General features: G+C 37.0%; 1 protein-coding gene across 3 annotated transcripts in view; it reads left to right on the top strand.

Moving 5' to 3' along the window:
- Cask (calcium/calmodulin dependent serine protein kinase) overlaps positions 1 to 15,533 on the top strand; it is a 290,329-nt gene that overhangs the window by 112,682 nt on the left and 162,114 nt on the right. For all 3 annotated transcript variants that reach the window (XM_010610602.2, XM_010610601.2, XM_010610600.2), the window contains exons 3-4: positions 5,440 to 5,517; positions 11,558 to 11,630. In XM_010610602.2, the coding sequence (XP_010608904.1) occupies positions 5,440 to 5,517; positions 11,558 to 11,630 (151 nt within the window). The remainder of the gene's footprint in view (positions 1 to 5,439; positions 5,518 to 11,557; positions 11,631 to 15,533) is intronic.

The raw sequence follows: 15,533 nt of genomic DNA, 5'->3' as shown, positions 1-15,533 counted from the left end.
TGAACCACTGAATTTAAAAGGGTATATAATGGCCAAAATATTCCATTTATAATAGCAATAAATATATAAAATTCTGGGGCTGGGATATAACTCAGTGGTAGAACACTTGCCTAGCGTGTGAGAGGCCCTGGCTTGAGTCCCCAAACCACAAACAAATGTGCAATGCTTATGTGTGTATGTATATGTATATATATAAGGGGGCAGAGATCAATATATGGTGAATGTTTAAATTTTTTAAATTATTACAATAAACAACATATTGCCATTAATCTCTCTCAAAACACTCCCCCCCAACTTCAGACATTGTTTTTGCCAATGTTCTGAAGCAGTTCTGGAAACCCTCTGTTTTTGTTTGCTTCTTGTTTTTCTTTGTTTTTTTGAGACAATATCTCACTATGCAGTTCAGGCTGACCATGAATACACGGCCCTGTCTAGCCTCAAATTCACAGTGATCCTCCTGCCTTAGCCTCACGAGTGCTGGGATTACAGGCATATGCCACTATGCCCAGCTTGAAATCTTCTTTTCTGTCTTTACAAGGTGTGATTTAAATATGTGTGTGTGTGTGTGTGTGTGTGTGTGTGTGAATATACACATTTGGTGAATGCTACAGCTGAGTGTCATTCAGTGATAAGAAAAACTTGTAAAAACATTAGAGTGTGTTTTTATCCACCTTATTCACTGAATCTAGCACTGTTGAACTTCTACTTCCTCCCCAAAGTCAAAATGACCATGAAACTCAAACATTCTGAATCATTTCAGACCATTGAGGTCAACATTGAGGTAACCAGGACAACACAACCAAAGGCACTCACAAAAGAGGACTTCCAGAACTGCTTCAGAAAGTAGCAAGAAAGATAGGAAAGTGCATTTAATGCAAAGGAGAGCATTTTGAAGAAAGTGATGGTAATGTGTCATTTACTGTGATAATTTTTTTTCTTTTTATTGAGTTTATTGGTACATTCTAGGTATACAGTACAGTTATATTCATTATTGGGATCTTGTACCTTTACATGACTGGTCTTTGTTCTCATTTCTCCCCCTATCCCTGCCCTCCCTTCACCCCCTCCTCCCCTCCCCATTTACAAACACTTTATTTCCATTTTTCCATTTTCTCATATTTTTCTTTTCCCTTATTCCCTTTCCCCTACCCTTCCCACTTTCCCTACACCTTTAGCCCTTTTTTTCCTATTTCACATTGTTAATTATCTCATTGGGATCTTGTGTACTATTATAGGTTTTCACACCAGAGAAATTATTCAGTATTTACACGTGTGACTTATTTATTTCACTTAGGGGTATATCCTCAAAATGTATCCATTTTCCTATGAATGAATCTAATTTCTCATTCTTTGTGGCTGAGTAGTATTCCATTTTATAGAAAAACCACATCTTCTTTATCCAGTCTCCAACTGATGGGCAAATGGTCTGTTTCCAAGTTTTAGCTATTACAAACTGTGCTGCTATAAACATAGGTGTGCATATATCACTGTGGTATGATTCTTTAAATTCTTTTGGAAAGATACCCAGCAGAGGGATGGCTGGGTCAAATAGAGCCTCTAGTCCCAGTTCTTTGAGGTATCTCGCTACTGTTTTCCATAGTGGTTGTACCAGTCTGCACTCCCACCAACAATAGAGAAGGGTTCCTTTCTCCCCACAACCCCGGCAACATTTGTTATTGTGTGATTTCTTGATAGCAGCTGATAAGTTTTTAAAATGTAAGCATTCACTATAGTTTTCTGTCATACCACATATATATAATGCCTAGGGAAAATAACTAATAATCCTTGGAACAATATAAACTTACACGGCCAGAGATTTAGCTCAGTGGTCCCGCGCCTGCCTTGCAAGCACAAGGGCCCAAGTTCAATCCCCAGTATCAAAGATAAATAAAATAATATTAATAATATAAACTTACAGATATGAAAAGAAATGGAGACACATATGATCATGGATGAAAATATTAGAAAAAGGTTTATTTCTAGAAGTTAATATATATCTACTGAGTCAAAGTATAAAAAATTTTAGAAATTAACAAAATGAATAATATTCAACTGGGAGAAAAAAATCATAAGGAAGGAATAATAAGATGAGACTTAGTTTGCCAAATAGTACAGTATGTATTACAATATTTAAAATGAAATGGTACTGGATACAAGAATAGTCAAGTCAGTGGAAGAGAACAACAGAAACCTAAAAGTACCCCGTGTGTGTGTGTGTGTGTGTGTGTGTGCATGTGTAGAGATTGTCATTTCACACACCATAGATAGAACCAGAAAAAAATAGATGGATTAGATAATCGATAGGTAATTATAACACAGAGCAGTAAATAATATCCATTTATTTCTCACTGGCTGATTCCTTCCTTAGGCTTTGTCCTTTCACCACTTTGCTGCTTCCTCTGCCCTATCTCCCTTTTCCTTCTTACCTTCTAAGTTGTTGAGGTCTCCTTCTAGAGGAGGGGACTCAGGGAGACGACCACGGACACAATGAATGACCAAAAGCTGGTGGCTAATGGCAAAGTTTATTTCTAACGCCGGGTGTTATATACTAGTTTCAAGGCCACACCACAGGCATGATCTCAGCGATTGGTAATAAACCTCAATCACAAGGAGGCATGAGTAAGATAAACGATCAGTCACAATAAGCGACAAGCAGCTATATACTGTTTAAGCTAAGAACATAACATCAAGATAAGACAACATCTGTTTATGACCAGAAGGGAGTGTAAACTGTGAACAAGAGCAAACAGAGTTCAGGGGGTTGTTTGTAAGTCAAGGGATTTGGCCCCAGCACATCGCCTTCGGGACTCCTGTGCCCCGATGAGAACCAGCATTCCGGGGCTCGGGGTCAGCACTTTGGCTGCCCGTCCTCTCGTGCCCCAACACTGTCTCTCCAAAAAGTCTTCTTTTTTCAGCACAGCTCCCAAATTCTTACTGCACAGCTGGATGTGGTGGCACACAGCTATAATCCCAGCACTTTGGAAGACTGAAGCAGAATAATCACAAGTTCAAGGCCAGCCTGGGCAATTTAGTGACTTAGTAAGACCCTACCTCTAAATTTTAAAAATGGCTGGTAATGTAGCTCAATGCGAAAGCCCTGTGTTCAGTCCCCAGTACCAGTACCACACAAAAAAGTTCTTAATTCCTATAGTATGCAATCTATTTGATTCTGTCTTTTGCCCAACTCTTTCATCTAAGCTGAATAGGGCTTATTCTCACATGTCACAGTTAAAACAGGAAAACATTGAAACAACTAATTCCTTCAAGATGAGGTGTTTTTTTAATCTTCACAGATCAACTAACTAACTTAAACTGCTGCTAAGCTTTAAAATAGCATTTTTTTGGTCCCCACAATACAAAGAAATGAAAATATTCAGCTTCTCTAGTAATTAGAAAAATGTAAATTAAAATAATCATGAATGACTTTTCCCCTGATTGGCAAAGATGGAAAGGAATTCTAGTGAGGGCAAAGTGGAAGCAAGGACACACTCATACTCAGTGGCAGAAGTATGAATTGTTAAATTCCCAGCAATGTATATATTAAAACTGTTACGGTATATGTCTATGACCTAGAAACTGGCAGATGATCAGACTTGTTCACAAAGATGCATGATCACTTCATCCAGGTTTTATTTCTATTGCTGAGATATGGGTGCTCATTTAATTCAAGTGATATTATGGACTGCTCATTTAATATCTACTGTATGTGCAGTCTTGTGCTAGACTTGGAGTGGACATGTGTTAAAAGTAAAAACTCTACTTTTCTTTTAAGACTTTATACTCCTGTTGAACTGCCAGAGCACATTAAGATGTGCATTTGTTTCTTGCATATATAGTAGGTGTGGCTGAAATCAAAGAGAAAGGCTCTGGATATAGCTAGACAGAGATGTTTGTCCTTTCACTCTCACACCTTACCTAGTTACTTAGGCAGATTATTTGAGAAGGACAATGATGCTGACTTCATAAGTACTTGTAAGTATGGAGGAAGATTTAAGAGGGAGTCTTCCCATGAGGTCTGATAAATAGATAACATGTTAGTTCCTTACTTTCCCTTATAGAAGTTTCTATTTCCTTAGTATAATATCTGCAACAGGCATGTTCATGACTGAGCTATTATATTTGAAAACATTTTGTACATATTATAAGCATTTTAAGGTATTGTGAAACTGTTAGCTCTTAATATTTCAGTAATTTTATTAAGATAGGTAAGGATCTGATAACAAGTTTCTCATCTATAAATACATATGTGTATGTTGTATGTGTTTATATTATGTAAGTGCTAAATGTAATGTCTGGACTATATAGGTTGAAAAAATGAAATCAAAGAAAGACACTAATGTGGTTGGTAATCATTGGGGTTTCTTGGGAAGGTGAGATTGGAATGAAAACTTGAATTTAGACAGGATTTGACTATGAAGAGAATTATTTGCAGAAGCTAGTGGCAAAAAAGGAAAAGAAAATAGAAGTGAGAAGTAAGAAGATCAGTCTGCTGGAGGGTGTGGTTTTCTTGGAACTGGAGAGGAGAGATGAAAGAGGCAAGAAATATAATGTTATGTAATGAGAAACGACCATTTTAAGTTTTAAAGCAAGATAGTAATACTTTGTCATCATTGTGTTAGAATATATTTGTAGTGATTGTTTTTGACAATGGAAGTGTAAACAAAATGAATTTTAATTCAGCTTATTATTTTTCCTTTCACAACACATAGTGCCAATTTCCCATTTTGTAGTTATAGCTAATGCAAAAGATTTTTAAATTCTTGTATTCTTAAAATACTACATTATGTGACTAGATACAGATAACATTGAAATTTGGGGTTTTTTTTCTCATTGAGTTTATTGGTACATTTTAGGTATACAGTAAAGTTACATTCATTATTGGGATCTTGTACCTTTACATGACAGGTCTTGGTTCTCATTTTTCCCCTTATTTTCTCTGGTGTGAAAAACTATAATGGTACATAAGATCCTAACGGTATAATTGACAATGTGAAATAGGAAGAAAAGGGCTAAAGGCATAGGGGAAGTGGGAAGGTAGGGGAAAGAAAATGAGGGAAAAGGAAAAAAACATGAGAAAATTTAAAAATGGAAATAAAGTAGGGGTAAGGGAAATTTGACTCAAAAATATCCCCACCACCTCCACCATTTCTCCTTTCTGAGGCTTCTTATCATTATAATCTGAAAAACGTATAGTCAATTTTCTACACCTCATTATTTGATACTCCTATTAACTTGCTCTTCTTACAGATTTTCAATGGTAAGACAGTTACAATGTCCTGTATAATTTATATCTGCTTTTCATTGAAAGAAAAGGGATGTAAGTAACTTGCAGTCATTAGCAGCAAGTCAACTAATAACTTAGTGATGATGTATTCACTTCCAATGTTGTCTTCCTGAAATTTTCTCTTTTCTTACATTCTTTTTCACATTCCTCTACAGTATGGATGGAGCAGATCTGTGTTTTGAAATCGTAAAGCGAGCTGATGCTGGTTTTGTCTACAGTGAAGCAGTAGCCAGGTATGTAATCTTCCGAGAGGAAAAGTGGAAGTAAAAGAAGAAAAAGACAAATCACATGGAGTAGTAGCCTGCTCTTCTAGCTTATCCTGAGCAGACTTCTGTTGTTTGCTTCAAGGAACATATCTATTTCAGCATGCATTAGTCGAACCAAATAGTGACTAGAAACACAAAATAGCAAACATTAAATTCATCTATTAATACAAGTTTGCATTTTCACACCAGTATTGCTATTGTTCCCACTTATGATGCTTTTATGCAGGAAGTATCTGATAGCTTAGGAACCATTTAATGTAGGATTAAATTTGGGTGTTTTGTTTGATGTTTGTTTTTTGGCAGATTCACTTCATGAGTTCTTCATTTTGCTTTTTAGTCTTATCAAATTGTTATATGACCAGTTCATCTAAGGGAAAGCACAAAAACAGTAAAAAGAACAAAAGTAAAACTACCGTCTTTCTGAATATATTTGCTTCAGGCCAGTGTGTAGTCTCCAACCAAAGGGCAGCCATTGTTATAAGTTGATGAGTTGTCATAATGACCTAGTGACTCAAATTAAGGAGTAAATATGAAAAGTCACAGGAGCCATGCATGCACCAGGCCACTAGTTTATACATTTACAGCAATACAGCTTTCTGCTTTGGTCACATTCAATCATATTGTAAGTATACCCCAGTGGGTACCTCTTGCTGCATGGGACGCACCACCTTCCTCAGTCACCAACCAAAATATATTGAAGGATTCAAACCCACAAACCTATTGGGATTTATTTAAACTGTCTGTCATTAGAGAACAGTTACATCACGTAATAAACCTTCCTTCCTTCTATCATTCCTTTTGTAACTATAGCATCATAGAAGGACACAGCTGAAAAGTACTTAGAGACTAATTTAGCATAGCTTTGGTGTAGCTGTCTTCAAGTTCAGGGCACTGACTCCTCCTGGCCAAGAAGCAAGAGTCCCTTCTCAGGAATGGAGCAAGGATGGCTATAGCATAGAATAAAGAATGTGCTCAATGTGGGGTAGCTGCTCTTTAGTACTATTGTGGCCAGGGACAAGAACCAAATACAAGTTAATATAGAGTAACTGGAATTCTTTAGATTCCTGATGTATGGTAGAACTAAAGCAAAATATCTTCTTTTCTTTTATGCCATGGGTTTTAAGTTCCATCTTTCTATTAATTGAGTTCTTATCATAGCTTTAAATTAATACTCTTTTCTTAGGCTTCAAAGCCAGAAAGCATCAATAGTCAGTGCTATCTCTATTTTTTTGTGGCATAAATAAACCACACTCTCTGGCTAAATGAAGCTTTCATTGACTGTTACATATCTTGTTTATATGTATTTCTTAAAGAATTCAATAAAATTCATATGTTGAAATCTGAATCCCCAATATAGTGGTATTTTGAGGTGGAGCTTTGGGAGGTGATTGAAATTAGATGAGGTCCTGAGGGTAGGGTCTCCATAATGGGATTAATATCCTTATAAGGAGAGAAAGACTAGAGTACTTTCTTTCCCGCTGAAATATAAGGCCACACTTAGAAAATAGACTTCTCTAAGTCAGAAAGAGGGCTCTCACCAGAAACTGAATCTGCTAGGGGCCTGGCCTGATCTTGGATTTCGTAACCTCCAGAAATGTGATAAACATCCCAAAAAAGAATAAATGAAGAAGAAGAATTAGAGACAACTTGCCTTTTATACTTACCTGAATTAGAATTTTCCAAGGGCAGCATAAAATAAGGAAAACAAAAAATTTAGAATTTTCATTTCTTTTAAAATATTTTTCTTCAGTTGGTGAAGATGATTTCTTCCTTTTTGACCCACAGTAACACTGGGATATCTGGCATATGTGCTTTTAATTTAATATTAGATCACTGTTACTTTTACTCCATACCCCAGTCATCCTTTCGTAACTTTTCTTAGCTTCCCCTTAACTTCAGCCTGTCTCTGCCCCTGGGCTAGGTGTCAGGATAGGCAGGATGGTAGCATGTAATTGATGTCATGCAATGAAATGACTTGTGGTCTTTCCCAATCTCAAGATTTATAGAAAAGATAGGTGTGCATATACATCAAGATGAGAGCCTATTGATTTTTAAATCTACTTCTATTTGCTGTTAAAATGGTGATTTAATGAAAGAAACTTTCCAAAGTGGACTAGAAAAGAATAGCATTGAGGCCAGTAAGGAGCATTTCTCAGAGAAAGGTTTGGACACAATTCATCAAACACTAGTCCTAACCGTGCAAAGGACAGGAGGAGGCCTCAGATAGTATTATTAGGTCTACTCCCTACTGTAGAGGATCAGTGACCGTGTAACAGATGCACATGGATTCTTCCCTTGGTGTACAGGGCTTGGCAAAGATGTTTTGAACCTTCCATTTTCCTCTTTGATTCTGTGATTTGCTGTAAGGAAATTCAGCTTGTATCAATATTCTAGTGAGACCAACTGCAAGAATGCTCTGAGACACCAAATAATCAAATTGATAATGTTGTTTTTCTCCAGCTGGCTGAGTTTCAAGAGAAGCAACAAAGCATTGCATAAACTAAAAATCTGTTCAATGCTTAGTACAGCACAATTAGTAATTGCCTCTGTCTTTTCAGGGGTGATGAGTTGTGGAGTGAGCTAACATTATAGAATCAGATTATCAAATCAAATTCTCACAGACCAGAAAGAGCTTTTTACCTAATACCAAGCTTTTCTAAATAATTTCAACAAAACAGGAGAACAAAAAAAAAAACAGCTGAAGCAGACAAAGGCAGCTTCCTGCCTCATCTTTTCCTGTGTCAGCAGCGCACCCCGGACCCAAAATAGGTTAAGTCTCTACTCGAGGTTTGTGGGATTCCACATATGCGGGAACATTTTAATTATGAAACATCTCCACTTTATACCCAAGAGAGTTGGATAGCCTACTTGACTTTCTCCAGAAAGCCATCCATGCCTCAACGATCCCATCTTCTCTTTTCATAGAAAAGCATTAGCTAGGGGCATTGTGTTAAGAACATGTCAAAGACAAGACCTCTTCAGTCCAGGAAATAGGATTAGTCTTTTTACTCATAGAGTGGGAGTATAGACTGAGTCACCTCTCTTCTTTTTTTCTACTCTCCCTACCTGCTCTCTAAAATACCTCCTTCCAGAGGCAGTAAAGAGATTGCATCCAGCTCTTGCCTTACACAGAGTTATCTTTCCTAATCCTTAGGGAAGATGGACACAAATATATATATCTGAGTTTCTCTAAAAGTATGTACTATGATGCTTCATAAAATTAAGATTTTTTTATTAAAAGTTTAGTCAACAACTCTCTAGAATATGTGGACAGATTTTGGATCCCATTTTATTCTTCACATACACTCTTGACATATACAAGCCCCAGGGATGATAACTGGGAGGATGAAGAAAGATTCGTTTCGATTTGTTATAATTTGCAGAGAAAAATTCTACCCTACCTTCATATACCCTAAAGATTCCGTTGTGTGTGTGTATTTGGGTCAAATAATGAAGTACTCTGAAACTCACATCTAAAAATATTTTTTCAGTGAGTTTTATTTTGTTTTTGTTTTATGAAGCTTTGAGATAGGACTTTTCTTTGGGTTATCTTACTACTTTGTTTCCAAGATAGTTCATTCTGTAGGTACAAGCAATGTCCATTTCACTTAGTTTAAACCCATTAATCCCTGCTGACAGCTGGATTGACACTTAGGGTATTCCTCAGACTTTAAACTTAATAAGAAATTGGGGGGGTGGATACCAGGAATCGAACTCAGGACCTGGCACTTGCCTGGAAGGTGTGGTGCCACTGAACTAAATCGCCAGCTAATAAGAATTTTGTAATAATGACTTAATCTTTGTAATGCGTTTAGAGTTTGCAAAGCATTTTGGCATTCACAGGTCCTACAAACCCTGATTTAAACCTCTAAAAGGTTTACAGCATCAAGGTAAGACCTCCTAACTTAAACCTGAATTATAAGCTACCCTGGCAAAAAGTATATGACCAACAACCCTTCATATATGCATTTATAAAGTAAGAAAAATTGAGCTTCAGAACTAAGGATTGCATGAACCTAGCTCTCTGGCTTAGACTGCTTTGAGGAGACAATGTAAGTATAAAGAAACCAAGTCTGAGTTTGGTCTGGGTTTGGGGCTGTTTTTCCTGCCTCTCATTTTTAAAATGGAACCTTCTAGTCCATTGTAATACATGAAATCATGCATGTGCTAATTAGAGGGACATTTATGTGAGCTTGGTTAGGTAGTATCCTAGGAAAGAAAGAACTTGATGGAAATGTCTTCTAATTGTAAAGCAGTTGTAGAGAATTTTTTTGTTTTGAATCATAAACACACATACAAGATCATTTGTATACTATTTGAATACTATTTTTAAACTATGTCGTTTTTCTTTTGGTGTCAGAAATATAAGATCAATCTGAAAACAAAACAAAATTTAATAAATGCCATGCAATAAGCTTGTTGAATATTGCATTCCTATATAGTGGCTGGTTGGAAAGAAAAGGGGGAAAATAATAGGGAAAAAAAGAGAAATGGAAGAAGTAAAATGCAAAGGGAGAGAAGATGAAACAGAAAGAAGAATTATGAAAGGCAAATAGATTTAGAAATAGAAGGAAGTTCTGTAGTACTGAATAACTACAGACAGTTCCTGGCTTACCATGGTTTGACTTAGGATGTTTTACTTATGATAGGATGAAAGTGATAAGCATTCAAAGCAGGGTGTGGCGGCACATGCCTGTAATCCCAGCACTTGAGAGACTAAGGTAGGAGGATTGCCACAAGTTCAAGGCCCACCTGGACCACATAGTGAGTTCAAGGACAGCCTGAGCTACATAGTGAAACCCTGTCTCAAAAGAAAAGAAGAAGAGAAGAAAGACAAGCATTCATTAGAAGTCACAAGTACAATTTTTAATTTTTCTCTTTTCCCAAGCTACTGATAAGTAGTCCAGTACTCTCTCACAATGCCCAACTCCAGGCTGTGTTCTAAGCACATTTAAAGCAGATTGGGCTAAGCCAGGATGTGTAGCAAAATAGGTGGGTTGAATGCATTTTCAACTTAATGATGGGCTTCTGCAGCTCTGCCACACTGTCAATCAGGGACATTTGCACTCTTGGTCTACTGTACTATGTTCCTAATTGAATCTGTTACCACTTTTGTTTTTGGTACAGGGGATCAAACTCAAGACCTGGCGCTTGTGAGGCAGGCAGTGGAACCACTGAGCTAAATCCCTGGCCCTACCTGTTACCACTTTTTAATTATTTGTGCTACTGAGGGTTGAATCCCAGCCCTTTGCACTGAGCTAAATCTCTAGCTCTTTTTTATTTTTTATTTTGAGACAGAGTCTAAAATAAATCTCTAAATTCCCCAGACTCGGCTCAGGCTTGCAATTCCCCTGCCTCAGCCTCCTAGAGTGATGGAATAACAGGCATGTGCCATCACACTGGCTTCTTAAAAATGCTAACCCCTCCATTAGTTATCCATCTGTAACTGATAGAGGAACCTCAGGAGACACAGCTGGCCACATGAGGGGTCAGACTGCCTGTGATTTGGTTCTAGAACTAACCCTGCTTTGTTCAAGGATGCCCCCAACTAAAACCTGATTGGATTACAAAAAGAAAACTGTGTGCATAAGGAGGGAACCACTTCTGCAGGCAGGCGGAGGCTCCAGCCCTTTAGTCAGAATCACTGAGGTAACTCTGACAACTGTTTACGTAGTAGTGAACCAGTTTAACCAAGTAGTCTTAATTAAGTATTAGAAAGTTTCTTCATGCTTTAAACTTGAATATTCAATTTGTAGAACAGATTTACATGGGAACTACATGGAATTCTTTTGACTTAATTTAGAAAATATTGAACATACCTTCATGAAGGCCATAAATTTTATGAGACTTCCAACTTTTTCATTTAGCTTCATTTTCTCACCTGGTCAGATGAAAGATGTCTGTAGACAACTGATACAGAAGGGGGAGTTATAAACTAGGGATGCTGTATTAACTTTTAAAAATAATTTTCTTTACAGTTTTAAATTTTTATTGTTGTTTTTTACAGCCATTACATGAGACAGATACTGGAAGCTCTGCGCTACTGTCATGATAACAACATCATTCACAGGGATGTGAAGGTAAGTCATTCTTACCTTCATTACCTTTAATGTTTATGAAGAGAAACAGACATAATGATGGCAATAATCAGAACGTTTTTTCTAATAGTCTTACAGAGAGCATCTTAAACTGAATGATATTTACAAATGAAAATTGATTTAACCCCTTTATATTTGAGAAGTCATGGTACCAATTCAACAGGACTACCTTATAATTTCAATTTCCTTTTTTACTAAAGGTTACATGTGATCCAAAATTTTTTTATTCTCCTTTTGCCATTGTATGTGAGAGAACAAGAAAAGGAAAACCAGCAAATCAGAAAAACCAAACTATGTCCCATACTCAGTTAATTGGGAGAAAAATTATCATTTATTTTATATAGTAAAAGTTGACCATACATTTACATTTTCATACTGTCGCAATATAGAATAGTCAGCTCTGTATTTTCTTTGCAGATAGTTTTTAGTATATAGTATGAAATCATAATTAGAGGTAAAATACAGCCTGTACCCTTAAAATATCAGATGATCATTAGTCAGTCTTTCTGCCTGTTCTACCTACTGTCAAATTAATGAGAATTTTCAGTCTCTGGTTTTAACAGTGTCAAGCAAAACATAGAGATAGGCCAGAGAGGAGACCAGTGGGCCTTCCTCCTTATCCCTAGCCCTTTTCAAGGAAGGCCTAGGGCAGTGATGGTAAACCTTTTACAGACCAAGTGCCCAAACTGCAATCCAAAACCCACTTATATATCACGAAGTGCCAACACTGCAATTAAACCTGAACACTCATGTTTTAACTTAGAAAAAGCAATTCATACATTGAGAGTTTTTCTCTTAAAATAAAAATACAATAACAGAACTTTCAGTGATACAAACAGCTTTTTATTGAAAGGTAGAAGTTTGTGTTTGGTGGGCTCTGCTGTTTGTATGCATGCTGATCATTTGTCAAACCTCGGCTGAAGTGACTTGGCTTGCATGTCAACAGAGAGGGCTCTGCATGCCCATTGCACCATTAACCACCAGTGGCCTAGAATCACTGAGGAGCCTCTGAGGTTTGTCTGGCCCTGGGCTATGCTTTGAAACGCTGCTATTTTGTTCCTGGCCTCTGTCTACGTGGTGTTCCTTCCTTTGTGCAATATTGTTAAAGGCCTGGCTTCTTCAGCATATTTTAAATGACCAAGAAAATTAAGTAGAGTTTAGTTAAAGTTTCTATGACTGGGAAATTGTAATAGAAATTCTTATAGTTAAAGATGAGGGAAAGCATGAGCAATTCCCAAAGCATCTAGCAGAATGTTATAATACCAATTCAAAATCATGGGAGAAATGTACAAAATATACATTCATGTAAATTAGTTGTATAATAGTCTCTCAAATGTGATGATAGGAAATTGATATGGTTATTATGAAAACTCAACACTGAACAGCCTGATGAATGAGTGACACTTTTTTTTTTACTTTTTTTTTTTTTTGTTATTCAGAGAGTAAGAATTGTGAAAAGGTAGAAGAGGAAAAATTGTCAAATATAGTAACATACTGTGAGACCCTTTTGCATTTAATACATATAGAAAAGCGATCTGTATAAAGTAAAATATATCTCCTTGTATTAGAAGATATGTACAAGGAAAATTATAATTGTAAAATATGTGAAAGTGGTCCTATTAAGATTGTTAGTTCATGTAATAGCATTGTATTAAAAACTGTTTTGCCCAAGAAGTAATTTTACTTTACATGAATTCTGTTTTTGAAAAATAATTGTATCAATGTCATATAATTATGATTTACAAGGTACTCCACTATACCCTCACTAATGCTCAGATTTTGATTAGCCGTGGTGCTGTGTATGATATAATGATAATCCAAACCACTTAAAATTTTAAACAGTTATATTTGTTTCACCTTTCAGTTTATCTTCTGATTTAATTTTTCATCAAATATTTGAGTGCCAACATCATGCAGAATGCCAAGCTTAGAGTCCTGAAAGTATTATGTTCTCAGTAAAGTAATAAGGCAGCATATCTTATATCTAGTGCTGCAGCTCAGCACACACCAAAACTTTAACTTCAAAGAACAAGTGCAATTGTTTGCTGACAGTCTTGCGGTTTGGGCAGAGCTTCCTGGGACTTCTCACTTGTTCCCCAGGCTTTTGGCTAAAGCTGCATGGCTAGTTTGCACAAAGGCTTCATTCAGTCTTTTGGCATCTCAGCTGAAGTAATTGGAACAGCTTAGGAGCTGGCTAGGCTTTCTTTATCATCTCTCACTCAGGGCTTATCTCACTCTCTCCACATGGCCCCATCTCCTGTAGGATAGAGCCTGAGGGATCCAACAGAGCAAAAATGGACATTGCCAGACCTCTTGAACCTAGGCCCAAAATTGGCACTGGTCACATCCTCTGTATTCAGTTACTTCCGTCAGTCATGTAAAGGTCATAAGGCTAGCCTGGGCTCCAGGGGGAAAAAGTAGATTTATCTTTTCACTGGAGGAACACCAGCTGTAACAAGGATGGAAGCACTTGTTGGCAGCCATCTTTATAGACAGGCAGGCACATAGTTACTGAGCACCAGTAGTGAGTCAGTAAAAGATAGAGTCAGAGATTTCAGGGAATAAGTCATACTGAGATCTGGTTTTGAGTCATAGAGTAGTTTCATGGAAACAAGAGGACTTTTCACAGAGTAGGAACAGTGTGTGCAAAGGTCCAAAGTAGTTTTGCATTGAATTCTGTTATATTAATTTATTTCTAAAGTACATGCCACATAATTTGAGGAAGCACCCAAAAACCTTGTGAGGAAGGGAAGAGAAGTAATTCTCAAACTTCAAATTGATAAGAATAAACCACCAAAAAATAAAATAACGTTATTTTAGTCGGCAGGGAAGCAACACAGAGCACATATTAGTGTTGGTATTCTTTGTATTTCAGTACTTGAAATCTATACATTTTACATAGTAAATGGAATATTCATATTTAGTTAATTGACAGTGTTGAATTTGGCATATTTTCTTAAGACATTCATCCAAAAGATATTTATTGGGTGCGTACTGTATGCAGGCCCTGCCCTAGGAACTGAAGCTACATCCATGAACAAAGCAGACAAAATCACTCCCCTCTTGGAGCTGACATTCTAGTTCAGGGAGACAGATAATAATCAATAATCAAAAATAAGTAAACTATAAATTACAGGTCAGTCAGTAAAAAGGACCTCAGGGAAGCCAAGCACGGTGGCACACACCTGTAATCCCAGCGCTCTGGGAGGCTGAGGCAGAATTGCAAATTTGAACCCAGTCTGGGAAACTGTCTCAAAGATTTTTTAAAAAGTGTTTTAATGGGTTGCAGATGTAGCTCCGTGTGAAGGCTATAGAGGAAATAAGGGTGGTCAAAAGGCAAAGGAGTGCTAGCAAAGAGACCACAGTTTTAAATAGGATGTCAAACAAGGTCATGTTGAGAAGATGACATCTAAGCAAGGACTTGAAGGAGGAGATGGAATGGGCTGAACTGATAACTAAGGAAGAGTGATCTAGGTGAAAGGAATAGCCCATGTGATGGTGCTAGGACAGGCCCACAGGGCACTTGGTGTGGCCAGAGGAAAGGCAGGCGGGAGATTTAGCTCAGTGGTACCACCGCCTGCCTCACAAACACAAGGTCCTGAGTTCAAAACAAACACAAGGTCCTGAGTAAAAAAAAAAAAAAAATTAATAAGCAAGTTCTGTTGCATAGCTGGATACAATGTCAACATAAATTATAATAGCATTCCTGTAAAGAAATAAAAAATCACTCAAAAAAAAAAAAAAAAAAAAAAAAAAAAAAAAGCAAAGAGGAAAGGAAATACAGACGGTCCATGATCCTGCTTGGCTCAGACCAGAGGGGTAACAGTGGAGGCAGTAAAAAAAATCAGATTCCAGATACATCTTGAAGGTTGTGTCAACATGATT

The sequence above is a fragment of the Fukomys damarensis genome, unplaced genomic scaffold, assembly GCF_012274545.1.
Source record: "Fukomys damarensis isolate Sample0158 unplaced genomic scaffold, DMR_v1.0_HiC HiC_scaffold_39, whole genome shotgun sequence".
Classification (NCBI taxonomy): Eukaryota; Metazoa; Chordata; class Mammalia; order Rodentia; family Bathyergidae; genus Fukomys; species Fukomys damarensis.
This window is presented reverse-complemented; position numbering and strand designations above follow the sequence as displayed.